A 26,209-nucleotide genomic window follows, 5' to 3' on the forward strand; every position below is an offset into this window, starting at 1 on the left:
AGAGGCCTTCCCCCCACAGCCGGTTTCCCCGCCTCGGGGTCATGTGTGTTGGCCTTCCTGCTGATTTCTGGGTCTGGCCTAAGCAACAAGCTCAGTTCTCAAAGTTCCAGAGTCACCATTTCCGGCCCAAACCTCTACCCGGGAACGTGACTGCCTACAGCCACGCCTACAACGCCCCAGTGGCTCGCACCAAAGGAACGCGCGGCTGGCACCGGAGGCACGGTGGTTCCCTGCTGGCCCCGACCCGGAGGCACCCAGAAGTGTTCCCTGATCCCCACCTCAGACCCCAGAGCGCCTGAAGGACCGAGAGCAGGCCGCTTCCAAGGGGGCGTTCGGCTGGGCCTAGTCGAGCCCAGCACCCTTCGCTTCTCCCAAAGGGCATTCTTGGCTGCCCCGTCCGGCCCAGACCGGGCGGCGCCCGGCCCGGCTCCCGGAGGTCGGGCTCGCTCATAGGCTGGTGGCGCTGCGCCCGCCCAGGCCTGGCCGCCGAGGGCGGGCGGAGCCAGCGGGTTCGCGCCAAAATCGCGTAGCCGATCCCTCCCCCGCGGGCTACGTCGCGCCCTCCTTTTTTTTCAAACCCCGGGCTGGGCGGGGATTGGTGCGCTGGGCACTCACGTGGTTAACGGTCGCGGGAAGCCGCGGAGCCCGAACCTGCGGCTGGACCTGCGGGGACACCAGCCTCCGCGCCCGGGCCGCCCCGCCTCCGCTGGACAGTCCGCGCTGCCGCTGCCGACCCCCGGCACCGCCGCCCGCAGTCCCGAGCGCTCCGGAGCCGCAGCCCGCCGCCGCGCACGTCCGCCACCGCGGCAACCAGGCGCGCCCAGTCGCACGTGGCGGACCCGCCCCCTGGGCAGTCCGCGTCCTCGACTCCGCGGGCTCCGGCTCTCGGCTCCGCGGTCCTCGGCCTCGGGCACAGGGACGTGATGAGCTTCCTAAGCCGGCAGCAGCCGCCGCCTCCTCGCCGCCCCGGGGCTTCTTGCACTTTGCGGCAGAAGCTGATCTTCTCGCCCTGTAGCGACTGTGAGGAGGAGGAAGAGGAGGAAGAAGAGGAGGGCAGCGGCCACAGCACTGGGGAGGATTCGGCCTTTCAAGAGCCTGACTCTCCACTGCCGCCCGCGCGGAGCCCCACAGAGCCCGGCCCCGAGCGCCGCCGCTCGCCCGGCCCGGCCCCCTGCAGCCCCGGGGAGCTGGAGGAGGACATGTTGCTGCGGGGCCCCTGTCCCGGCGCGGACGCGGCCGGCGGCGGGGCCGAGGGTGACTCGTGGGAGGAGGAGGGCTTCGGCTCCTCGTCGCCGGTCAAGTCCCCGGCAAACGCCTACTTCCTGGGCAGCTCGTTCTCGCCGGTGCGCTGCGGCGGCCCGGGGGATGCGTCCCCGCGCGGCTGCGGGGCGCGCCGGGTTAGCGAGGGCCCCTGCTCGCCGCTGCCGGACCACCCCGGGACCCCGCCGCACAAGACCTTCCGCAAGCTGCGGCTGTTCGACACGCCGCACACGCCCAAGGTGAGAGGACGCGGGGCCCGGGCGCCCCGAGCCCGCGCCCGCCCAGCCTTTTAAAAAGGCCGCGGCGCCGGGAGCCGAGCGCGGCGCTCCCCGGGTTCGGTTACATAACCGCCCGGCCGCACCCCCACTCGCTCCCCTGAGCCGCAACAAAAAGTTGGCAGCCCCTCTTTTTGGCCCTGCCCAGAAGTTGTCCGTTAAGATTATGTAACTGAACAATGGGCCTCTTCTGGAACTTCTTCATCTTTCAAAGGGGCTGATCGGCGCGGTCCAGGTGGCTGACGATTTCACGCCGGTCGAGTCGGGGCCGTGCCGAGCGTGTCAGCCTGGAGTGTGGTACTGATAACGTGGTTTGGAAGGATGTGGAGTGGTGCTGGCGCGGCCACCTGACACTCCCGAGCGCCGCAGCCATCTGGTGCCTTTTAAATGCAGTGATGGGCCCTGTAATTTGGGCGGCACACGCAGGAGTTCGGTTAAAAATTTTTTTTCATGAGCTTATCGTTTCGTGTCATGTGGTCTTAAAGGGTTAAGTTGGAGGTATGCAGGAAGACTGCGCTTCGACTTGGGAGGAAAGGCTGTTTTTCCAAGCATTTCCAGTCGTAAAGACTCCTTAATTCAGGGTAGCTTTTAAGCGTCTATCGGTGCATATTTATCGGGTAAGCGTTTGTTTACACCCTTGGGTTTGCAATGCGCGTGTGGTCACCCCGAGTGTAATGATTAAGGATATTAACTCTTAAAAGCCAGCAGTGGTGGTGTTGCTTGGACCCTTGTGCTTTCATACTGCTGGTAACGTTATCACAATGAAGGAGGTGTTCAGCACCTGTTGTTGAATGGCAAGTGAGTGTGCAGATTGCCACTTGGGGAACTTTAAAAGCAACTGTAGATTTTAAAACGGACCCTTCACGAGATTAAGACAAGCATCACGTTTGTAAGAGTAATATGGAAAACGTACCTTTTAAGTGAGTGCGGTTCAGTATCGTTAGTTCTAGGCAGACCTCAGGAAGAAGTGTGGTTTTTTGAGTGTTCTTGTGTATTAGGGACATGCCCAAGGCAAGATCCCTCTGGAGGCCAGGGGAGGAGGCCAGCGGAGGTGGTTTTGAAAGCCCTATTTGGATGGGGGGGGAAGGGAGTTTTTATGGGGCTCCCTGACTTCTTTGTATTTTTAAATGGATTGAAAGTTTAACTTTTAGACTCTAAAGTAAACTTCACTGTAGTCTGCATTTCTACTCATTTTAGTATTAAAGACCTATTTTTGTGGCTATTTTTTCAGGAAAGGTGATCCTTTCAGACTCCTCAAGTTAACCACTGTTTATTTTGCTTGAGATGCACTGGATTGTGTGTTGCTTTGACCTACAGTATCAGCCATGTGAAAGGCTTGTTGAAGATTGGGTTGAGAAGGCTGTAGGATTTAGATACTAAAATTTCACTTTTCCTGTCCTAGAGTTTGCTCTCCAAAGCTCGAGGAATCGATTCCAGCTCTGTTAAACTCCGAGGTGGTTCTCTGTTCATGGATACAGAAAAATCAGGAAAAAGGGAATTTGACATGCGACAGACTCCTCAAGTGAATATTAATCCTTTTACCCCAGATTCTGTGTTACTTCATTCCTCAGGACAGTGTCGTAGAAGAAAGCGAACACATTGGAATGAGTAAGTTATTTAGTTACCATCCAAGGTTGGTTTGTGGTACTTCTCAAAATTTAATTTCATCTGTATGCCATGGAAGTTTATGCTCTGATATTTTTCTGTTACTAGCACTTCCCTATGAGGAGAGGCAGGTGGAAAGTAATCACCTGTGGAGAAGTAGTGGTGTAAGAAAGGAAGGAATAAAAAGGTTAGATAGGTTATAGGAAATCTGGTATAAAAATGAGGCGGGCAGAGAGAGTTATTTAGAAAGACTTTAGGGGTGCTTGGGTGGCTCAGTTGGCTAAGCGTCCGACCTCAGCTCAGGTCATGATCTCACGGTTTGTGGGCTCGAGCCCCTCGTTGGTCTCTGTGCTGACAGCTAGCTCAGAGCCTGGAACCTGTCTTTGGATTCTGTGCCTCCCTCTCTCTCTGTGACCCTCCCCTGCTCATGCTGTCTCTATCTCTCTCTCAAAAATAAATACAAACGTTTAAAAATTTTTTTAAAAATAGACTTTAATTTTGAAACGTGTGGTGGTATTGACTTGTAGACAATATGAAATTTTCAGTAGGAACAGCATTTTAATCAGCTGAGTTATATCTTGTAATTACAAAGTTAAGTGCTTTCTTGTCTGTTTTTATTCATTAAAATGCATTTTCACTGTACATCTATCAGATAAAGTTTTGGGTCTCTAGTTGATGTATCTGTCAATCTGTTGATGGAAACATACATAATGTTTTCCAGTTCTTGTGAAGACATGGAAGCCAGTGATTATGAGTTTGAAGATGAAACAAGACCTGCTAAAGTAAATAGCTTTTTATTTTTTTGTTTCTGAAATTTCATTTTCTACTTAACAAGTTATATATACATGTTAAATATTCATTCAACCATAAAACGTAATGATTTTTAAATTTCACACATAGGGCTATCATAGCAAAAAATTATTTTCGTGTCTTTGTATATATGAATATATCTTATTACAGAGAATCACAATTACTGAAAGCAATATGAAGTCACGGTATACAACAGAATTTCATGAGCTAGAGAAAATTGGCTCTGGAGAATTTGGTTCTGTGTTTAAGTGTGTGAAGAGGCTGGATGGATGCGTTTATGCCATTAAGCGATCAAAAAAGCCATTGGCTGGCTCCGTTGATGAGTATGTATTAAAACTTTTGTCTTTTATTCCCTATGGTATTGCAAACATTAAGGTTTTACGTAATCAAGCACTGAAATTAATTCTCTCACTTTTGAGAAGCCATAATAATTTAATTAGATCCTTTTCATTTTGTGCCATAAATTCTTACTGAATTTGGCAAAATAATATAAGTAGTCTGATTTTGAAGCCTAACTTAAATTTCTTTTTTCTGGTAGTATCCATGAATTCACAGTAAAATGGAGTTTTATTTTTCTCCTAGTCCTAGAGCCAGCAAGGTTCCTTCTTTGTAACTGACATTCTTCTTTAATGGAAGCCTTTAGAAAAATCTGATACAGTCTTAACCCCCTCCCTCTTAAGCAGGTTATTCTTCAGCATAATGATAGATAACAAATCAAGTGTCTTTTATGAGGTTTCAGATAAATTATTTCAGTTTAGGCTTGAATAAAAATGATGTACCATTCTGTCAATCTCAAATTTCTCCTAGGCAGAACGCTTTGAGGGAAGTATATGCCCATGCAGTGCTTGGACAACATTCTCATGTAGTTCGATATTTCTCTGCATGGGCAGAAGATGATCATATGCTTATACAGAATGAGTATTGTAATGGTGAGTAATACATTGTTTTCTTTGAAACTTGTGAGCTCAAAAAAAAAAGAACACTGAGGAAATACTTATTTTTATCTGAAGTCCTGCTCTAATTCTGTCTCTTTTATTTCTTAAAATTCAAAGATCAAGAAGCCTGACATAAATTTCAAGTTCATTGCCTACCTTGATGTTAAGATTGAAAACCTTGTCCCTTTTACCTTAACAGTAGAATTGTGCATATTGTTTGTGTGCCTGTTAGCCACACTGATCTTGAGAGGACAATGGACTTGCCAGATATATTTTAGAACTCCTAGCATGTAGCATAGTTTATGTGGAATATAGTAGTTAATAACACAGGTTCAATGTATCTAGTCTTTTCCATTTCATTTTATGTGCTATTACTGGTTGCTCATAAAGTGACAGTAGACTCTCCATTGTTCTGAATCTAGCCATTTGTTCAAAGTATTCTATAATCTTTCCCCATTCTTGTTTATCCAGCCTACTTTACCACTAGAATCCACTCAGAATTTATTATTTTACACTCTTTTTTAGTTCTCTAGCTGCACCTCTCCCCCTCATTTCCCCTCCAAAGCAACAAAACCAGTATCTATAGAGGTTCAAGTTTGGACCTCTGGAGAGCTTTCAATTTCAGCAAGTCTTTCCAGGACCAACTTGGCTCCCCCCTTTTGTTCATTAAACCTTTATCAAAACCCTGGTCTCAATTCTGATTCTTGTAAATACCTGTTATTAAATAGGTAAATCGTTATGTACACTGGATTTCCATTTCTATGTATTTTTGAATATTAGAGAATTTAGAATTTAGTGAACAGTTGACAGGTGACAGTAGTGATTTATATTTGTCTTCTTTATTTTTGTTGGTTTTCATTATTTTTTTCCTTAAATAAGACCAGCCGTCTCATAGCTTGTGAATGAATAGATGATGTAAGTAGTGGATTTTCAGTATTTAAAGACATTGAACAAAACAGAGGTAAAAGCCATTTCTCACACCTAACTTCTTACTGAGTTGTCGTTTTATTAGTTCTCTACACTTGAAAGAACTAAGTGCTCAGTATACAGCATTGCTGCCAATTTGTTTCATACATCTCTTAAAATGTTTCTATTCATATCATCAAAATATGTATGTAGCTGTCTCTCATGGCCTTGTGGACTATTCTGATTTTTAACCTTCATTTTTCAGTTATTGTACTTAATATAGGGCAGTCTGACTGTCTTCTACACTCCATGTTTGCTAGATGCCATCTTCTAGTTTCTTTTTCCGTCTAACCTTATTGATGTTGCTGGTTGTCCTCTTAACAAGTATTTCTGTAGCAGTCCAGGATCACAAATTTGTAACAGTCTACCAAATAAATATGTGGTGGTGTAATTCAAATGATTTTGAGAAAACTCTTGGTCCTGAGGGGATAGAGGAGTGAGTTGTCTTGCTACCCTCTCATTATGAAGACTTTGTCCTAACAAAACAAAACCTTGTCCTGTAATAAAGTTAAATTATAAAATAAGCTTTTGAAATGGTTTATTATTTTGGAACAGTATATAACAAATATACAGATCTTTAAAAATAAATAGACCTGGGTGAAACAGGGTTGCCTCAGTATAGTTGTTCTTTCTGTGTAGATGAAAGGAAATAAGGTGAACTAGATACATTTGTGAACTCTTCTTTTGTGTCCTTTTGCCACCATTCTTCTCTTCACATAAAGCTTTGAATGCCCGAATAATAGACCTGATCTTCAGATCCTTTTCCATAGTTTCACAGGGAAATGATCCTATTATCATTGCATTTGTACATGGTGATTAACTGATATCCTTTATCATGACTTAAGTTTCTTTATTATCTCAAATGTTCATTTGCATTTTAAGTCTTTTGTCTTGGTTTGGTGATAGACTGAAATTTTTACCCCTGGTAAACAAATGTGGAAAAATGTTGATGGATAGGGGAAGAGAACCTGAAATATCCATTGAGAGTGTTGCTCTTCTCACCTCTCTTCCTTTCAGTAATGAGATAGAAGGAACTGGCCTAGCTATAGTTGGTAGACCCACTAAAAAGCAGCCATATTCTGTCTAATTTAACTTGGTCTAGGACTTCAAGCCCACTTGTCTGACAAGCTTATTGACCTCCCTTCTATAGCCCTCTTTTTCCTGCAGTTCAAAATTTGTGCAATTCAAGTACGGAGAACATACTTAAGCCTAAAATATTGAGGTGTGTGATTTATTTTTATTTTTATTTTTATTTTTAAAACACATTGGACATTTTGCTACTTCCCCTTTCCTGACTAATGTATCATAGCTAGATCAGTATACCTTCCTAACTTTATTACCCTGGCTCCAATTTCATTATTCCTAACTAAGCTTTAAACAGAAGTGTTTGTTTTGGTTTTTGTTTTGTTTTGCTTTATAGAAGTCCTCTTTTCCTTTGAGATAAGTTATAAACTTACAGTGTTTTTTAAAAAAACTTGTATAAACTTACAAAGCTTCTTAAAAGTATAAACAAATTAGCTGGTTTGATTCTATAAAAGTAAGTTAAAACTATACTAAGATACTGGTTTTTACCTATAAAATTTATAGACTATTGTCAAGGGTGTGGGAAAACCAGTATTCTCATACATTAATGATGGGAGTATACATTAGTACAGACTTCTCTATGGGGGATTGTGTGTGTGTACGTAAAATTGCCCCAGATTTGTCTTCTAAAACTCTCAGCTATAGAAATGTCCCTCTCAGCTAAAGAAATTTATCCTGTATATAAGATAGTATTACACACACAAGCCACATAGTAGTATTGTTTTTGATTGTACAAACTCTAGAAACCAGTAGGGTTTTTTTTCTATGAGATATATTAAATGTGTGTGATATGACCAATGTACAAAGTTAATCCTTGGACTGTAGTGTATAGTAACAAAGGCTTGGAAATTATTTTAAAATGTTCCTCACTTAGAAGAATGGTTAATTATAACCATTCAGTGATACAATGGAATTTTGTAGACTTAAGAGAGAACAAGGTAGTCTTTGTGTATTAGTAAAGGATGATCTTGAAGATCATGAAAATGTTTCCACTGTGTAAAAAGGAGTTGAAAAGGATATATAAGAAACTAGTAACTTTCGTGTATTCTGGGAAAAAGAACCAGGTAGATGCTGGGGTATCTGGATGAAACAGAGACTTTACATTATATTTGTACCCATGTGAGTATATTACCTATTGAAAGAAGAGTAGATATGATTTTGATTTCACAAACAGGAAGGAGAGAATAGGTCCTATAAAATGTTATTTTCTTTGTTGAATTTGTGATCATTCAGTAAAGATGGAAGGGAGAAAAATATTTCAGAAAGAAGAAATTGCTAATTTTTCCCATGTTTGTTAGGTGGAAGTTTAGCTGATGCCATAAGTGAAAACTATAGAAGCATGAGTTACTTTACAGAAGCAGAATTGAAGGATCTCCTTTTACAAGTTGGCCGGGGCTTGAGGTATATTCATTCAATGTCTTTGGTTCACATGGATATAAAGCCTAGTAAGTATTACAAATTCTCTGACATGTGTTCTTTGTGTTATAGAGAATAAATGATTTCATTAAAACAATTTGAAAACATACACATCCAAAGGGCGCCTCAGTGGCTCAGTTGGTTAAGTATCTGACTTGATTCCAGCTCAGGTCATGATCTTCTGCTGGTTTGTCAGTTTGAGCCCCGCAATCAGACTCTGTGCTATCCTCAAGGAGCCTGCTTGGGGTTCTCTCCCCCTCTCTACCCCTTCCCATCTCGTGCTCTCTTTTTCTCTCTCAAAATAAATAAGTAAACTTAAAAACTAGATATATAGTGTGTACACACACACACACACACACACACACACACACACACACACACACTCCTTACTGTTTTTTCATTGTTAGTTTTAAAAGACCTTTGAGCCACATATTAGTATTTTATGATTTTCAGTCACCTTTTCCCTTGTTATCCCAAAATATTTGAGACAGTAAACTAATTTTTATTAAAAATTGGAAAAATTTGCTACATCTTATGGGAACCACATAGTCATGCACTAGGACTCTGATGGGTAGACTGAGAACCTGTTGTTTAAAGCCACTCTCTTCTGTTACGCTGTAGAACTATAATCATAAAATAATGCTGGTACTGGTAATGGGGTTGTTAGCATACAATGAGATATGTGAAAATGTTTCTGAAAACTTATGTGTTATACAAACATGGTGGTATTTCTACTCTATATACCATGAAAGTGTTACTTTTATTTAGTTACATTTATTCAGAAAATAAATGGCACATTCAATATGATTATCTTACATTAAAAAGATGCAAGTGAATGCTACAATGACATTTTAGTGCAAATCTCTCTCATTTTATTAAAATAACCTCATAGTGTACACACTGTTTTAAAACTTGTCATATGTCAACTCTTTTTGTTTCAGTAAATTTTTATCTCCTCTAATAACCAGATCATGCTTAAAATTTTCCCAGCTATCCCAAGTTCTTAATGGTTGATTTGTCCATGCTAGTATCCATTTCAGGACTCTGCCCTGCATCTGCTGCTATCCCTTTTTTTTTTTTTTTAAAGGTTTTACCCTTCCTCTACTTTTTTTTTTTTAATGTTTATTTTTGTGAGAGCATACACGCCGACAGAGGGAGAGGGAGACACAGAATCAGAATCAGGCTCCAGGCTCTGAGCTGTCAGCACAGAGCCCAATGCAGGACTTGAACTCACAGACTGCAAGATCATGGCCTGAGCCAAAGTCGGACACTTAACTAGCTGAGCCACCCAGGTACCCCCAATGTTTGTTTTTGAGAGACAGTCCACAAGCAGGGGAGGGGCAAAGAGAGAGGGAGACCCAGAATCTGAGGCAGGCTTCAAGCTATCAGCACAGAACTCATGAGCCCAAGACCTGAGCTGAAGTCTGACACTTAACTGACTGAGCCACCCGGGCGCTCCATGGCTAGGTGTTTTTAAGTTGAGTTTAATGGAGTTTCTTTGTTTTGTTTCTTTTTTGTCTATGGAAATGTGCGATTCATGAGAAATTAAATCATTTTACACAACCTACTTTAATTCTGTAAGTTACGTGAAGAATTTCTTAACCTATGTGTAAACAACTCCCTTAAGTTTTTATTTTCAAAAGGGAAAATACAATATTTGGACTGAAGACAGTAAATTTGAATTAGTAAGTTTTGCCTATACTCACTCATACCTTGTATTAAGTGTCAGACAAACACAGTGGACCCTTACAAGTACCAAAAGTGGAAAATATTAAGGCATATGAATTTTAAAAGTTCAAATTTACAAATACCATCATAAAATAAGTTCTATAAAGTGAAATTCGAAAGGTGATTTCAGTGACTGTAACATTTATAAACTCAATATTACATTGGTAAAACTATTAAAGTGAAAACTCACTGAAAGTATGTGTACAGCAGAAATGAACCACAAAGCTACATTGGGATGTACATGCTGTATGGTTAGTCAAATTCAAGTTCCATTATTTGTACTTTTCATACCTGTGCCTGTCTGTAGCATTAGGTAGCCTCACAGATTACTACATGATTACCTTTTGTATTGTTTCTAAGTAGTTAAAACCAAAGATCAATATGTAGATGTTAGTGGTCTAATGTAGTGGTTTCCAAGTATTCAAAGATCAGTTCTAGGCGAGAAAATAATGTTCCTAGAAAATACAAACCCAGTTCCTATCCCCTGAGATTCTTACTCTTCATTTGCTTTTAGGGTAGAACATAAGAGAATCTATACATTTAAAAGTTTTTGGGATGATTCTGATGCACGGCCTTGTTTGTGAACTTTGGTTACAGTATTAATTGTTAGTGTAGCTTACATAAATAATTGTTTGACAGGTAATATTTTCATATCTCGAACCTCAATCCCAAATGCTGCCTCTGAAGAAGGAGATGAAGATGACTGGGCCTCCAACAAAGTTATGTTTAAAATAGGTAAGCAAGAAAAATGATCAGATTATTACCTTAAAAATAAAGTAAGAGGCTGTTTAACTCTTGACTGTTTTTTTCAATACTTATAGGTGATCTTGGGCATGTAACAAGGATTTCTAGTCCACAAGTTGAAGAGGGTGATAGCCGTTTCCTTGCAAATGAAGTTTTGCAGGAGGTAGTTTTTTTTCTTTAATAATCCTATTTGCTTTCTAACAATGCAGACATTAAAAATTTAAGCTAATAATTAGTAAAATGGTAAAAAAAAAAAAAAAAAAAGCCTAAACCATCAGCTGGGGTATTTAATCTAGCAAATTTCAATAAAGGCAAAGACTTAAAGTATTCAACAATGGTGGAATTGTAGTAAAAGGCAAGTTCTCATACACTACTAGTGAAACTGTAAAATGGCGTAGCCTTTTTGGAGATTAAAGTATTTGGATCTATGAACGTTTTAAAATCCTGTACGCTTTGACCCAGAATTCCCATTTTAGAATAATGTAAGTAAGTCTTTAGCAATAAGAGAACAAAAATAAATAATGATATATAGTTAATAGTACTGTTCCAAAAATAGTGTGACAGAAAAGAGTATGACAAAATATTTTGTGATAATGAAAATAGAACACATAGAACAAATAAATTATACGATCCCATTGATCTTTTTATATGTGTATGTATATTTGTAACTTGATGATGATATATATGTTTTGTGTTTTCATATGAATGCCCCCAGAAGGATAGGAGTTTCTTTTAAGAGTTGAAGAGTTGACTACTGAAAGAGAAAAGGCATTTACTTTTAGAAATGTATTTACCACTCCCCTCCCAGAGTGTGTATTACTTTGTAATTTAAAAAAACTCCTTAGATTTAGCTTTTTCTCTGAACAGGTCTTAAAGTTAAATGTGGCATTGGATATTTCAGTTTAGTTCTATTTCTCACTTAATTTTACTTTGTTTTGGACATTTTTATATTCCCTTAAAAAGATTTTTTTTTTTTTTTAATTTTACAGAACTATACCCATCTACCAAAAGCGGATATTTTTGCCCTTGCCCTCACAGTGGTATGTGCTGCTGGTGCTGAACCTCTTCCTAGAAATGGAGACCAATGGCATGAAATCAGACAGGGTAGATTACCTCGGATTCCACAAGTGCTTTCCCAAGAGTTTACAGAGTTGCTAAAAGTAAGCATTTTTTTAATATAAAGCACTTTTTATTGACGTGGATTAATGTTTTGTTAAATTACCTGTTTTTACCTTACTTTTACTTATCTTTTTAAGATTATGATTCATCCAGACCCAGAGAAAAGACCTTCATCAATGGCTCTAGTAAAGCATTCAGTATTGCTATCTACTTCTAGAAAAAGTGCAGAACAATTACGGATAGAATTGAATGCTGAAAAATTCAAGAATTCACTTTTGCAGAAGTAAGTAAGGGTTTTTTTGGAATGTTTTATTTTAACTTTGTCATTTTCATTTTCAAATTTTATTGAGAGATGACTTAGGTTTTTTTGTCAGTGAAGGCAGTGGTGGTTTGGTATGCTGTACAGTTAAAATTTGGGGATTTCTGCTTTAAATTAGTGTTTGTGGCATATTAATTTGTATTGTTCCTCAACTTTAAAATTACAGACTTGAGAAATTTTTTTTTAATTTTTTAAATTTTCTTATTTTATTTATTTATTTATTTATTTATTTATTTTTTGAGAGAGAGGGGGAGATAGAGCATGAGTGTTGGGGAGAGGCAGAGAGAGAAGGAGACAGACTCCAAAGCAGGTTCCAGGCTCTGAGCCATCAGTACAGAGCCCGATGTGGGGCTTGAACCTCGAAATCATGACCTGAGCCAAAGTCAGACGCTTAACCAACTGAGCCACCCAGGCACCTCTGGACTTAAAAAAAATTTTAAGACTAGCATGTATTTGCAAGTGGTAATAATCCTCAATCCCTTTGGCAAAAGCTAAGTGAGTCTGTACAGGTTTTTTTCCCCCTAAAACTCTCACCATAAGTTAAAATTTTGCTTCATTCTTTTCTACTATTTTTATGAAAGGATTAAATTACTGTCAATTAGTAGATGAGTCTCATATTTGATTTGAATGACCTTTGACATTTTCACTAAAATTATTGGAATGCCAATTCTAATTCATTTGCTTTATTGGTGATTTTAATGTAATAAAACTATCTTGAAATATTAAAAGGTTTATTTGCCACTAGTTTGATAGCCATCATGGTTCATACAAATAGAATTTTCCTTTTATCTCTATTATATAGACATTTTCACAATATGAATTAGAGTTATTTGAAATTAAGACTCAAAGTCCTTATTATAAGCATCTTTTACTCGTGTTCAGTGTATATATTTTACTTTTGAGAGCACAAAATAAAACCCTAAATTTAAGTTGTTTGAGCAAAAGCAAAGTTAATACTATAATTTTTTCCCTCAGTTGTATCTTTAGAATAATAATTACATGCTAAGATCTTCTAGCTGATAATATATGTTTGGCTTCTTATGATCCCTTCCTAGGATGAATACAACAGGTGACGTCTTGTTTTCTATTTTTATGTTCTTAGAGAGCTCAAGAAAGCCCAGATGGCAAAAGCTGCAGCTGAGGAAAGAGCACTCTTCACTGATCGGATGACCACTAGGTCCACCACCCAGAGTAATAGAACATCTCGACTTATTGGAAAGAAAATGAACCGCTCTGTCAGCCTTACCATATACTGAACTACTCATTTCCCACCTCCCCAAAAAAACTGTGACAAGAGGAAGCTAGGTTGAAATCACTGCTAGAATCCAGTTTGCAATTACTTTCTCAATTGGTATCAGTAGTTTTACTGAAATACCTTTAGAACTTTTACTTGTGAATTACAGTTGAAAGCTGTATTTTGACCAGTGCTATATCAGGCTTTCGTCTAGTCTTACTAGTCTGTCTTCTGTAGGATGTCAGTCACTGTTGAATGTTACACCAGCCTTTCCAGGGTTAACCACTGTGGTGGTGTGCTGCTTATAGTTTGCTGTTGCATTGTAATAAAAGGTGACTTTCCCTATAGTGACCTGTAAAAAGGACTCAAGGGCTTTATTACAAACATATTCTCCCTTTGAAAAGGGAAATGCTAAGAGACTCCGTACTACTCAGCCTTCAATGTACCTGTGTGTCAATCTTATATTTCTTTTTTTTTTTTATTGTGAATTATACTTGTATATCCAACTGGGAGCACTTTGTAGGCACTGCATGAACCATGGAATGATAATTCTATGGAAGTATTGCCTTGTGAATTTGCTGCTATTTTAGTTTTGTCCTTGCTGTAAAATTGTAGCATTAAACAATCATTGTTGTTAATAGGCTTTTTTGGAAAACAATTATGTGAAATATATAGCTGCTCTTGATGACAAGCAGCTATTTGCCTTTTTTTTCTTTGAACTTTGAAGCTAGTGCATTGGAGTAATGCACCTTTTTTTTCCCTTTTGGATTGCTGTCTTAATGTAGTATAATTATTACTGGTTTTGTAATTTTTCCTGATAATGCCCTTCCCTGACCCTTTTTTAAAATGTTCCCTCCCTCCACCCAATTTTTGTACTTGATTGTATTGTTAGTCTGTTTTTAAATGTTTTCCCCGGTTTCTCTTCAATATTTGTGTATATAAACTAATCTTGGCGATAGTGTACATAGCTGTTTGAAATGCCAGAATGACTTCTGACTATTCCAAGCTTTTCACAAAATATATTTTATCAATGATTAGCCATTTGACTAATAATACTGGCTAACCAGACATTGCAAAAACAAAAACAACATAGAATTTGTCTATCGTTTGTTTGCCTATTAATTTTGGTTTAAAACATGTTTGCACATGTCTGCTTGACTTGTGTTTTACTAACATTGATTGGCATATTAAAAGTCACTCTGAGCTCACCATAATTGCCTAAATCTTTGTGATGCCTGTTTTCTACTGTTTAATCTCTATCACTACATTTTAACATTTAGAGTATAGTGTATATAAAGTCTAAAAGCAGAGGGCACATTTTTGATAGGATATGAAGCATTTATTATTTAATGATGAGCTTTAGTCTACATCAGTTACATTTTGTGATTGAAGAAATTGTCCATTGATGATAAATGTTTTTCATTTGTCGTTATATTTAATATTTGTTCATCACATTGTATATTATATACTTGATCTGCTAGAAATGTAATGTAGTTAAAAATAGCTTTAGATTATTAAGTGGATGTAATGACTCATAATTTTCTAATTTGACCTGAGTCATAGAAGAGAGCTTTAAAATGAAGTTGTAACTCAATTGAACTAGGGCTGGATTTTTTTAAGAATTGAGAGCAGATTTAAATGATAAACAGTGTTTGCTAATTCTACATGTGAACTAGGCTGGATTTTTTAGAATTGAGCGACTTAAGTGATTAAACAGTGCTAATTCTATGTGACATCTTTTTCTGATATAGATTAGAATCAGAGTAAGGTCACACACACACAAAGATGTCACAAGAGTTTTGTGCTTTTTGATCATAGGTAAACAATTTGTTTGATTAGGGTCTATTTCTTCCCACTATAAACATTTCTAATAACCTTAATTATTCGGCTTTTAAGCCTATGGTATGCTAAAAAGCACATTTTAGAGGTGTGAAAGGAATTAGTGTAGACAGGAACATTAGATAAAAAGCTGCAAAGGCTGGAGCAGGTAACACATTTCAGTAGTCACTGAAGACAAAGCTATAAAAAGTAGAGAGAGTTGGTGTATATTGGGATCACTCAAAGTCAAGGTGCGTTTTTCAAGTGCACTAGCTTCAAAGAAAAAAAATCAAGTGTTTTTCATCAAGTTGATATTTGCAGTAAATTTTTCACATATTGTTTAAGAATATTAGATTAAGTAGGGGAAAAAATCTGGTTTTCTAAGAAGGAACTCTTAAGCCATCTGAAAGCTGAGGAGAATTGAGCTAATATTTATTCACCACAGGATGCTTAACATTGAGTGCCTTCTATGTACTAATTGGTAGACAAAAGACCAGTGAAAAATAGTCTTTGCATCTTGGTACTCAGGATAAAATAGAGGAGACCCAGATAAATGTAAAATGACAATAAAATGAGATAAGTGCTATGTTGGAGGGATTCTACAGGTAGAGTGATAGCTCAAAGGACAGTTACATAGCTTGGGAAGATGCTGGTGGTAGATCCAGGGGATTATGTGTAGACCGGTTGGGAATTAGGTGTAGACTGGTTTTATAGCTATTATGATTTGGCAAGAGTAAAGAGGGCCTGAACTAGGACCCCTGTAGATGGACATATGCGAATAGGGTTTTCGTTAGATGAGGAACACTACACAATGAACAGATTTTGTTTTTATAACAATGAGAACTTGTTAGCATAATACCAGGAGGAAGCTACAATTGCTAATATTGAAACATTGAAGAATTTTCCAGAAAAGTTAACTGCAATGCAAAGTTAATAAATGCTTGTTACTGTTTGAGACAGATATTAAACAAAAAAACTACTGTTTTGGAAAGCTGACTTTAATAAGGAAGAAAAATTTTAAGTATTGACTATGCAGTTGGGTAGGAGGAATTCTACGTTGCAGTTGAGTGCAAATGGAATTGTTGCCCTACCTTTAACTTGCCACAAATCCAAGGCGGTCCCCTTTAATTAGTGAGCTAATGTCTTTTAAAGGGCCAATTCTGAAGCTTTGGTTTTCATTTTCACTCTGTTCCAGAGGTCAAGAAATAAGAAATAATAGCTTTTAAAATGTTGCTAACAGCTGGATTGAGTAATGGTTTCAGTGGTCTTCTAATTCTTAAAGCAGCAGCAGCAGCATCCTGACATTAGAGTAGTTTTCCTTCCCATTTCATCTCCACAAAGCATTTTCCTGACTTTAGCCAACAGAACAAATAAGTCATTGCATCCTTAAGGTATATTTATTTGTGAAATTTTTAAAGGCCAATGAAAGCGATCGACAAGGAGGATGGATCAAAAAAGAATTTTGGAAGTGTTTTGGATATTGTGAAAATCCTAAGTGAAGCCTGAAACTAGGAATTTGGAGGAACCTGCCTCATTCAGTATTTTGAAGGCATTTGTAGAACTGTAAAAAGCATCAATGAACTGATTTGACATTGCAGAGTGAGTGGATCTAGAAGTTTCTCCTGCAAACCTGGTTGTATTGTTAGAAATCTCTCAGAAGCTCAGCAAGGTAGATTTTTATAAAAATGGAGGAATAAGGTATCATTGAAACTTACCCTTCCCCCAACATTAAGCTTTTAAAAACTTTGAGAAGCATTCATCTGAACATCATTGAACTTTTTTTTTCTTTGTGGCAGATGACCCTAATTTTCAATGCAGTTCAAAGGTCTCTGGAGTAAGGAAAAATATCTATGTGTGCTCTAGGAAGACTTACCAGGAAAAGATGACATGTTCTGTCCAAACTTCATTAAACTAAGAGTCTAAGAAACTTCGGCCAGTCCAGCCCATGAAGAAAAATACCTCAAGGAACATTTATATCATAGTTCATATTGTTTAGTTTTATATGGTTAATAAATATTTTGAAGAGCATTATATTTATTTTGAGTTTTGACATTCTTATGAAATGGGTTTCCAGGTCTGGAATTCCAATTTATGCCTACCAATCTGTTATGCCAGTGGGAAATTTAGTGTACAATGACTCCATTTAGGATGATTATCCAGAGAGGAGTCGCCTTTTTGCAGATGAAGAGGCTGAGGTAAGTTAAATAACTTAGGAACTCAGTTTGGTGAGTAGGAAAGATAGAATTCTGACTCAGATGTTCTAGCAAAGAATCCTGCTTTTTCCAGACACATGAAAGCTGATAAATCCTATTTAAGGGAAAGAGTACAGGCAACAAAGAGTAAGAAGGGGCAGTCTGAATATTGGGGAAATTGGGCAGTCTGGTGTCATGGAAACCAAGAGAGAAGCTTGAAGGAGAAATTAAGTGTGACTATATACAGAAAAAGATTAAGTGACTCAAAGCTCCACGAAAGGCATCTAGAGTGGAGATCTTTGGTGAGCAGTTTCAGCAGAGGGGTAAACACTTTATTACAGTGACTTGGGGTATAAAATGGGAGATGAGCAAATAGAGACAGCAAGTATAAATCGTTTTCAAGGAACATGGCTTGAGAGAGAAGGGCAAGGGAGGAGAGGACTGTAGTTACAGGAGAACTGGGTTTTGCTGTTTTCACTACCACTTGTTGATCATTGATTATGTACTAAATGTTTTATATACATAATATAATTTAATCCCCATAAAAACTCTGTGACAAAATCCCCATTTTGCACATGATATTTAGAGAGGTAAAAGGAATTTCCCAGATTATGTCGCTATGAAGTTTCAGGATTCAAATTTAAAGTGTTTGTCTTGGGGGGCACCTGGGTGGCTCAGTCGGTTGAGCCTCTGACTCTTGATTTCAGCTCAGGTCATGATTTCATGGTTTGTGGGATCAAGCCCCACATTGGGCTCCGTGCTAACAGCTCAGAGCCTGCTTGGGATTCTCTCTCCCTCTCTCTGCCCCTCACCTGCTCACGTTAATAAATGAACATTAAAAAAATATAAAGCATCATAAAAAATTAAGAAGTGCCTGGGTGGCCCAGTTAGTTAAGCATCTGACTTTGTTTCATGATCTCATGGTCTGTGAGTTTGCGCTCTGGATTGGGCTCTGTGCTGACAGTGCAGAGCCTCCTTTGGATTCTCTGTCTCCCTCTCTCTCAAAAATAAATTAAAAAAAAAAAGTGTTTGGGAGCACCTCGTGGCTCAGTTGAAGTATCTGACTCTTGATTTCAGCTCATGTCATGATCTCACAGTTCCTGAGATGGAGCCTTGTGCTGGGCTCTGTGCCTGTTTGGGATTCTCTACCTCTGTCCCTACCCCACTCTTGCACATGTGCACTCTGTCTCTCAAACATTAAAGAAAAAGAATTAAAATAGGTAAAGTGTTTGACTGAACCACTAGCCAAATTCATAGCAAATACTCTAAGCCTAGAGCAGAGGAAGGATGGATGTGAATGAGACAAGTTTGAAAGTGTTTAGAGGAATGCAGGAAATGGGGGAGGGGAATTCCAGTATGATGGCCCCTTTTCTGAAGCTGCAACTGAATCCTGTGAACTGAAGTGCCTGAGGACAGAGCTCATGTATGGGAGGAATGCTGACTCACTCTGCTGCCTTCTTTCCTTGTGAATGAGGTGGTTAAAACATTTTCAGAGTATACTATATAGCTATTTAAAGCAATGTTTCAAGGAATTTCTATGATTTCCAGAAATGCATGTGTTATAATGTTCAAGTGAAAAATCAGGAAACAAAATTATATATAAGGGATTTTTTTTAAGCATTAAACAAAAGAACAGAAGGCTAACAATGGCTGTCATTTGAATGGTAGAATTGATGGATATTTCCCACTCCTTTTTCCTTTCTGAACTTTATGTATTTTTTTAAAAAAATTTTTAATGTTTATTTTTGAGAGAGAGAGACAGACAGAGCATGAGTGGCGGAGGGGCACAGAGAGAGACGGAGAGACAGAATCATGGGGCTCGAACTCACAAACTGCGAGATCATGACCTGAGCTGAAGTTGGATTCTTTTTTTTTTTTTTTTAATGTTTTATTTATTTCTAGCAGAGAGAGAGACAGCGTGAGCAGGGGAGGGTCAGAGAGAGAGGGAGTCACAGACTGAAACAGGCTCCAGGCTCTGAGCTGGCAGCCAGCACAGAGCCCGACGCGGGGCTCGAACCCACAAACCGCGAGATCATGACCTAAGCGAAAGTCGGACGCTTAACCGACTAAGCCACCCAGGCGCCCCGTTTTTTTTTTTTTTTTTCTTTTAAATGTTTTATTTGCTGAAGTTGGATTCTTAACCGACTTAGCCACCCAGGCACCCCAGAACTTTATATATTTTAAACAATGAACCTTTATTTGATAATCAAAAAAAATAACTTAAAAAATCTCTGATAACATGCAGTCAATACAAATTGAAAAGTCACCTACCTGACAAATTTGTCCAGTGATCATTCCTGTACATTTCTGGTAATGAAGACCTCTCCCTTGAATACAGGGGCATTTATGTGATCTGGGCTGGGCTAAATGCAGTTTTCCCTGGAAGCTCCACTTGTTATGTTGGCCAAGCTTTCTACTACTTGGAAAAGGCCTATCTACAGGAGAAGAGAGTGAATCAACATGAAAGTAGAATTGAGAAAGGAGAACAGTAAGACCTGACAGTGTATCAATCCCTGAAGCCAATCTTGGTTTGGTTCCATGACGGTATATATTTCTCCTTTTGGCCTAAGGTTTTTTGAGGTGAGTTTGCAATTTTGCAAAACAGTAAGCTATTTTGAGGTGAGTTTGAGGTGTTGGTTGCAATGAAGAGTTTGACTGGTACAACATTTTTCTCCAAACTGGCAGCCACGGATATTCTAAGTGTTGTGTGACTGGGAAATGTATGCCAAAGATCCTGCAGTCCCTGGATTAATCCCTTTGCTGAGGTTCCTGCTGTGTCAGGACTGACATGTGACAGCAGCAGCAGACTCCCCCATCTCCTCCTGGCCTACCTCATTTCCTGGTGACTTATGGTGAGAAGAACATCAACTTTCTAGTGACTACTTTGTGCAAAGTACCAACACAGCAGTTCCAGAAAGAATTCTACTGAAAGAACTTAACCTCCACTGAACAGGATTACATCACCTGGTTCCATTAAGAGCTAAAGGGATTTATGCAGCCAGGTGATTTAGACAATAATTATATGTACAGCTGTTTGCCTGCCTGCCACACACTACTGCTCTGTCAAAGATGCTATTCTTTTTTTTTCTTAAGTTTATTTATTTATTTTGAGAGAGAGGGCAAGCAGGGGAGAGGCAGAGAGAGAGGGAGAAAGAATCCCAAGCAGGCTCTGCACTGTCAGCACAGAGCCCGAAGCAGGGCTCGAACTCATGAACAGGGATATCAGGACCTGAGCTGAAACCAAGAATTGGACACTTAACTGAGCCACCCAGGTGCCCTCCAAAGATGCTGTTCTTAAAGAAAGAAGCTGGAGATAAAAGCCAGTAAAGTGTCTTTAATTTGGATTTGGATTTGACATATGAATTTGAAAGAAAAAAAAAAGGTGGTATTTTAAGCCTCTTCATTCTGAGGAATGAAAGGAGTAGTGGGAAAGGGAGAAGACTTAGATCCATCATGTGCTTCCCAAAAAGAGTCCTGGTTGCAACATTGAATAGATTGAGAGTAGGGGAGCCTAGGTGGCTCAGTCAGTTAAACATCTGACTTTGGCTCAGGTCATGATCTTGCGATTTATGGGTTTGAGCCCCACGTCAAGCTCTGTGCTGACAGCTCAGCACCTGGAGCCTGCTTTGGATTCTGTGTCTCCCTCTCTCTGCCGCAATCCCCCCCGCCCCCCCCCCAGCAGATAGCATTCTCTCCCTCTTTCAAAAATAAACATTAAAAATAGATTGAAATGTACAGTGGAATTGCACTCATGTTCGCTTGATTGCATTCTCTGGTTCATTTTTTCAATCAAATGTATTTTAAGAATCTGCACTGTATTAGGGATTAGTAGATCATGTTAGGTACTAAATTACAAATGCAAACAAGATAATCCCCTACTCTCCATTACATGGAGGTATTAGGCAGAAACAGCTATATACAGTAAAATAAGTGTTCTTTTTAGGGCTTGCCTAGGTCACTTTGGAGACCAAATAATAAGCAACTAATCCAGTGGATAAAGGGGTGGATCTTGCTGTTGCCAGGACAGGTGACACTTCATCTAGGTCTTAAAAGATAAGAGTTTGCTAGGTGGATAAGGTAGAAGGGTTTTCTAGGTGGAGGAATTAGCATGAACAAGGCACAAGGAGTGAAACTGCATGGGGTATTAGGATGGTGAAGGCATATTGTGTGCGTTGGAGAAGTGAGCTAGTTTTGGCACAATGATATTGGGAATTCAACTTTATTTTGCCAGGTTCGTGCTCTCCATTTCTAGGTGTTGGTTCTGTGATAAAATGTTGAGAAATAGGATTTCTGTCTATTCTTATGCAGAGAAGAGTTGAAAACAATGAGGGGTGAGCAAATGAAGGAAAAGTAGGTAGGCTTTATCAGTCAAAGAATGTGAGTCATAACAGCTCTAAGCGGAAAAGGAAAGAAAAGCCTCTGTCACCTTGACAACTTTGGCCTCTTCCAAGTCCCATCTTCTCCTGGGATGGGCCTAGAGAATCTGGTCCTAACACAACACCAGCACGGCTGTCTGCTCCTACAGCAGGCCAATTCTGGGCACTGTCCCCCCAATCCCCAGTGTTCCTGGTGCTGTCTCCTCTGTGTCTGGACCCTGTACCTGAGCCTTGAGTGCTACCGTTCCGTGCCCCCTCCTATCTCCTGGGCTCTAAATGCTGAGCTGGCCCAGTAGAGATAGGACTGCGGGCTGGTGGTAGAGGGCAGGGCTGTATTTTGGAGCTGAGCATCTATCTCTTCCTCTTTGGTAGGGAGCTTCTTTTCTTTCTTATTCCTCAGTGTCCAGAGAGGACCAAGAATCTAGCTGCCTCCTACACCTAAAGACAACATACCTGCTGGTGAGCCTCCATGCTGTTACTTTTGTGAGCTTGGCTGGAGTACCTGCCAAGTCAGCTGGGTTGGTGCTTTCTGTGTAAAGGCTGAAATTAGAGAGACAGATCCTAACCAATGTGGCCAGAGGGTAAATTAGAGCTAAACTCTTAGGGGATGAGAAGAGCCAGTACAGAAAACCAAATTCAATTGCAAGCCAGAGGCAGAAGGCTTGGGTCCTGGCGTGGACTGGGAATAAGTGAGAAGAGGTTGGCACAGTTCCCACCTGCTCTCTCATAGGTTGTCAGCCGTGTACAGTTAATGTATCACACTGGTTCACACACTAGTGTGAGTCTGCACCACTAATGCTCCCTCCTTTACTCTTTCTTCTGCACCTAGCATTGAAAGGAAATCCTTCCTCAACCACTAGGCTCCTTATGTGAAACTGGAGCACATGCAGATTTTTATCTGTATGCATTTTTCCTTCTCAGGAAGATTTCAAGGCTCTCCCTTTGAGCATAATAGAGCAACTCAGAGACCGGATGGTGAGAGGGAGGAAAACACAGAGGGCAGCATGGGCATAGATGCTCAGGCAGCTTGGGAGAGAGGCCACAGTCTGAAGCCTTAGAAGTACAGAAGAGGGGGGGAGCCTGGGTGGCTTAGTCGGTTGAGCGTCCAACTTTCGCTTAGGTCATGATCTCGCGGTTCGTGGGTTCGAGCCCCACGTCGGGCTCTGTGCTGACTGCCGGCTCAGAGCCTGGAGCCTGTTTTAGTCTGTGACTCCCTCTCTCTCTGACCCTCCCCTGCTCACGCTGTCTCTCTCTCTCTCTCTCCTAGAAATAAATAAAACATTAAAAAAAAAAAAAAAAAAAAAAAAAAAAAAAAAAAAAAAAGAAAGTACAGAAGAGGGAGGATGGCCGAGGGGTCTAAGAGGGGAGGACAGAGCAAGGAGAGAGGGCTTAGTCATGTCACCTTGTGTCTGGCCCATGAGCTTAGTATGGGCAACACCCTTAAGGCTATTTGACTGTTTGTGGGAGGATTAAGAAACACTTATTTAGCAATGATGTAGTAATCCCTACTAGGAGTGGCTGTATTCCAATTCCAATATTCTAACTCTGACATTCTAATACTTCCTTCTACTCTGGAAAGTGTCCTTGTCACCTCAAGTAGGTGTCTAGCATCCAGGACTATACTATGTGACTGTATCCGCATGGCATAGCTGATGGGTCCAGTAGCAGACACTTGAATCAAGAGGGCTAATAAGATCTCTTCACAGCCCAACCACTGGTTGTATGGGAGTCAACCCCCAACCCAAGCCAGGCCAGAATCCCTCCTCAGAGTGAAGAGAGAATACTCTAGTCTCTCTCTGCTGGGGACAGGTGGGATGTGAGAGAGGCCTGGGAGCTACTGGCACTCAGCCATACCAAGGAAGTCAATGTGTAGCGGGGAGGAAGCGTGTGAAGCGTGTGAAGCTAGCTTGTGAAGAGAACCAGATGCTGAATCTTCAGTGCCAGTTGTACCTGACCAAGGTCAAACTCCCATTCCTCTAGTTTAGTTGATGCTTGAAACACTCAATGGCCCTGCTGTTCTTTCTGAAAGCAGTTGGTTAGCTTTTAGTTTCTTGTGTCATGCACCAAGAGTTCTCACACAGATGACAAACTAAGTAGGCTAAATTAATGTTGTCCAAACCTTTGTTCATCCTTAGACCTCAGATTACTCTGCATCTGTCAGAGGAACTGTGTCAATAGGAATTGTTTTGCCTCCCCCCCCAACCCCCTGCCATTTTGGGGAGCTCCATTACCAGAGCCACTGTCTGCTTTTCTAGGAAACTACTTATGTAAGAACTGGTCCCTAACTCTGAGAGTCCACACTTTAGGAGAAGATATGAAACCCAGAAACCTAGACACTTTCCTGGAGTATCCATCTATTTTTAGCTTTATGTGTGACCCAGTCTCTTCTCATAGAAAGCTTAATATTTGCTTTCTATGAGAAAAGCAAAACTCATTTGTGAACATGAAGACAAATGCACTGCACCTGCTCACTTAGGTCCTCTCCCACAGTCCATGACTTAGGTCAACTGCCCACCCAAGATGGGCAGCTGACCAATGCAGAACATTTCCTCCTGAAATCATTCGTGGGAGAAGAATTCACAGTTGAGCAACTCAGGATTATGCATGTTTTATATTCACTGATCTACTGACTAAAAAGAATGTTTGGGACATCCTAGATTCATAATAATGAAGATGGTTCAAGCTTCCTTTTCTATCCAGAGGAGAGGCAGCATCTGCCAGTCTTAATGTAGACTCTGCTATTTCACACAGGGTCTAATATTTTAGTGAAGAAAGCAGGAGGTGAGGTTATAGAATAGAAATTTCCATTTTGGGCATGTTGACTTGAAGATCCTTTGAGGGGCACACTGGTAGCAATATCCAAAGGACAATCAGCTATGGAGCAAGACCAAAGTTGTAGACTCAAGCATCATTGGTATTTGAGCAAGTGGTTATTGAAACCTTGGGCATGCGTGAGATAGGCTAAGAGGAGTTTGTAAAATGGAAGAAGTAAACCCAGGGCAACACACTGGGAACAGTGATATTTATGGGATTGGTGGAGGAAAAGGAATTAGTGAGGAAGATGGAGAAAGAGTCTCTAAAGAGATAAAAGAAAATGAAGGGTGACTGGTGTCTCAGTAGTTCAGGAGAGGAGAATTTCAAGAAGGAGGAGGAAGTGGTCAACGTAGAGAAGAAGACTAATAAAACAAGGCCTGAAATGTCCCTCTATCTTAACAAATGTCTGGTGACATTGGAAAGAGCAGCTTCAGGGATATCGTAAATAGAGAATTCAAATGTGAGTGGGCTGAAAGCAGAGACCTTGGCCCCGGTCCAGAGACAGATGAAATTTTCCCCACTATTGCTCAGTGGTATGTGATGACAAGAAGTTGGAAGGCAAGGAGACAAATGAGGCAGTGAAGTAAGGAAAGGAGAGCTGCAAGAGCAGCTATGTTTAGAGAGTGGGATTTTGTCAGAGTGTAGCACTTTTAAATGATGACAAGGCTCAGAGTGTGGCCAAGAGGATAAGAGGCCCAGGTGGAAAGAAGGGCAAAGGTCATTGAAGACAAGGGAGTCAGAGACTTTAAAATTAAGATGTAGAATGTTTATCCGCAGAGACACTAAGTCATCCAAGATGGTGGCAGTATTTACCCTAAGAATTCTGAGAGCCAGGGGCCCGTGTCCCCAGTGAATGTTGGAGGCTAGGTAGATGGCGGTGCCAAGGAAGAGATGGCAGTCTCAAAGAAGAGTGGTGGTCTAAGAGAAGCAGTGAGGAGTGGAAGGATGCTGACCACCCTCCTCCTTGTCCCATGGAAGGTGGGCTTTCGGAATAAGTTGGGATGTCTCAAGAGGTTAGCAAGGGAAGCCATGTCTTCAGCCAAATTTCAGTTAAGGCAGAAAGTGGAAGGAGCTCCTTTCTGTGGGTAAACAAAGGTTCAGGTGATAGGGTCAGGAGGCTGGGCAGGGAGCAGCATCAGCCCAAGAGTGCAGGAGAAGCTAGGTTACTGAACTCACTTACATTTGGAGAGTTAGCCTGGGATGACAGGGAGGGAGGGGGCACAATGGGACTGATTGGCCGGGACCCAAAGGAGACCATGATTGAAATGGCCTCCATGCTGTGCTATTTAGGGATTTGTACCAGGTTCCCAATAGAAATTTAGTGACATTATTTGGGAGTCTTTGCAGGGCTAGGCCCTGGTGAAGGGATGGGTAGTTAGACCCAAGCAAGAATAGGAATAGACAGTGGTGTCTGGCACCTTCAACCCTGGATGGATATGCTTTTGTTGTGGATCCTGTGGCAGGTCCCTCATCCATGCCACCATCTCCCCTCTATAGAAGAGTCATGCTCTTTAG

At 40.6% G+C, this 26,209-nt stretch overlaps 1 protein-coding gene across 5 annotated transcripts; it reads left to right on the top strand.

Annotated features, from left to right (window-relative positions):
* The first annotated feature begins 615 nt into the window (after nucleotides 1–615).
* WEE1 (WEE1 G2 checkpoint kinase) lies at nucleotides 616–17,340 on the top strand. Of its 5 annotated transcripts, none has more exons than XR_005530568.1 (13): nucleotides 617–1,499; nucleotides 2,938–3,143; nucleotides 3,862–3,922; nucleotides 4,101–4,273; nucleotides 4,758–4,879; nucleotides 8,233–8,379; nucleotides 10,718–10,813; nucleotides 10,900–10,985; nucleotides 11,812–11,982; nucleotides 12,079–12,224; nucleotides 13,363–13,451; nucleotides 16,731–17,010; nucleotides 17,109–17,185. XR_005530568.1 is itself a non-coding variant. In XM_039244617.1 (12 exons), exons 1-12 carry the CDS (start codon nucleotides 924–926, stop codon nucleotides 17,225–17,227), a joined length of 1,992 nt encoding a protein of 663 aa, XP_039100548.1. In that variant the 5' UTR covers nucleotides 616–923; the 3' UTR covers nucleotides 17,228–17,340. The 5 variants fall into 5 exon arrangements, 3 of the variants coding, with proteins under 3 accessions (XP_039100548.1, XP_039100550.1, XP_039100549.1); XR_005530569.1 differs by having other exon boundaries at nucleotides 16,731–16,911; nucleotides 17,109–17,169; XM_039244617.1 differs by lacking the exon at nucleotides 16,731–17,010 and having other exon boundaries at nucleotides 616–1,499; nucleotides 17,109–17,340.
* The last annotated feature ends 8,869 nt before the right edge of the window (nucleotides 17,341–26,209 follow it).

This window comes from Hyaena hyaena, unplaced genomic scaffold (genome assembly GCF_003009895.1).
Source record: "Hyaena hyaena isolate Hyena2069 unplaced genomic scaffold, ASM300989v1 scaffold_245, whole genome shotgun sequence".
Lineage (NCBI taxonomy): Eukaryota > Metazoa > Chordata > Mammalia > Carnivora > Hyaenidae > Hyaena > Hyaena hyaena.

Excerpts from the sequence above, each read along its gene's own strand:
- WEE1 (XM_039244617.1), top strand. The coding sequence starts at position 924 with ATGAGCTTCCTAAGCCGGCAGCAGCCGCCGCCTCCTCGCCGCCCCGGG. Across the intron at positions 1,500-2,937 it reads ACACGCCGCACACGCCCAAG|AGTTTGCTCTCCAAAGCTCG; the intron begins GTGAGAGGACGC and ends TTCCTGTCCTAG. Across the intron at positions 12,225-13,362 it reads AAGAATTCACTTTTGCAGAA|AGAGCTCAAGAAAGCCCAGA; the intron begins GTAAGTAAGGGT and ends TTATGTTCTTAG.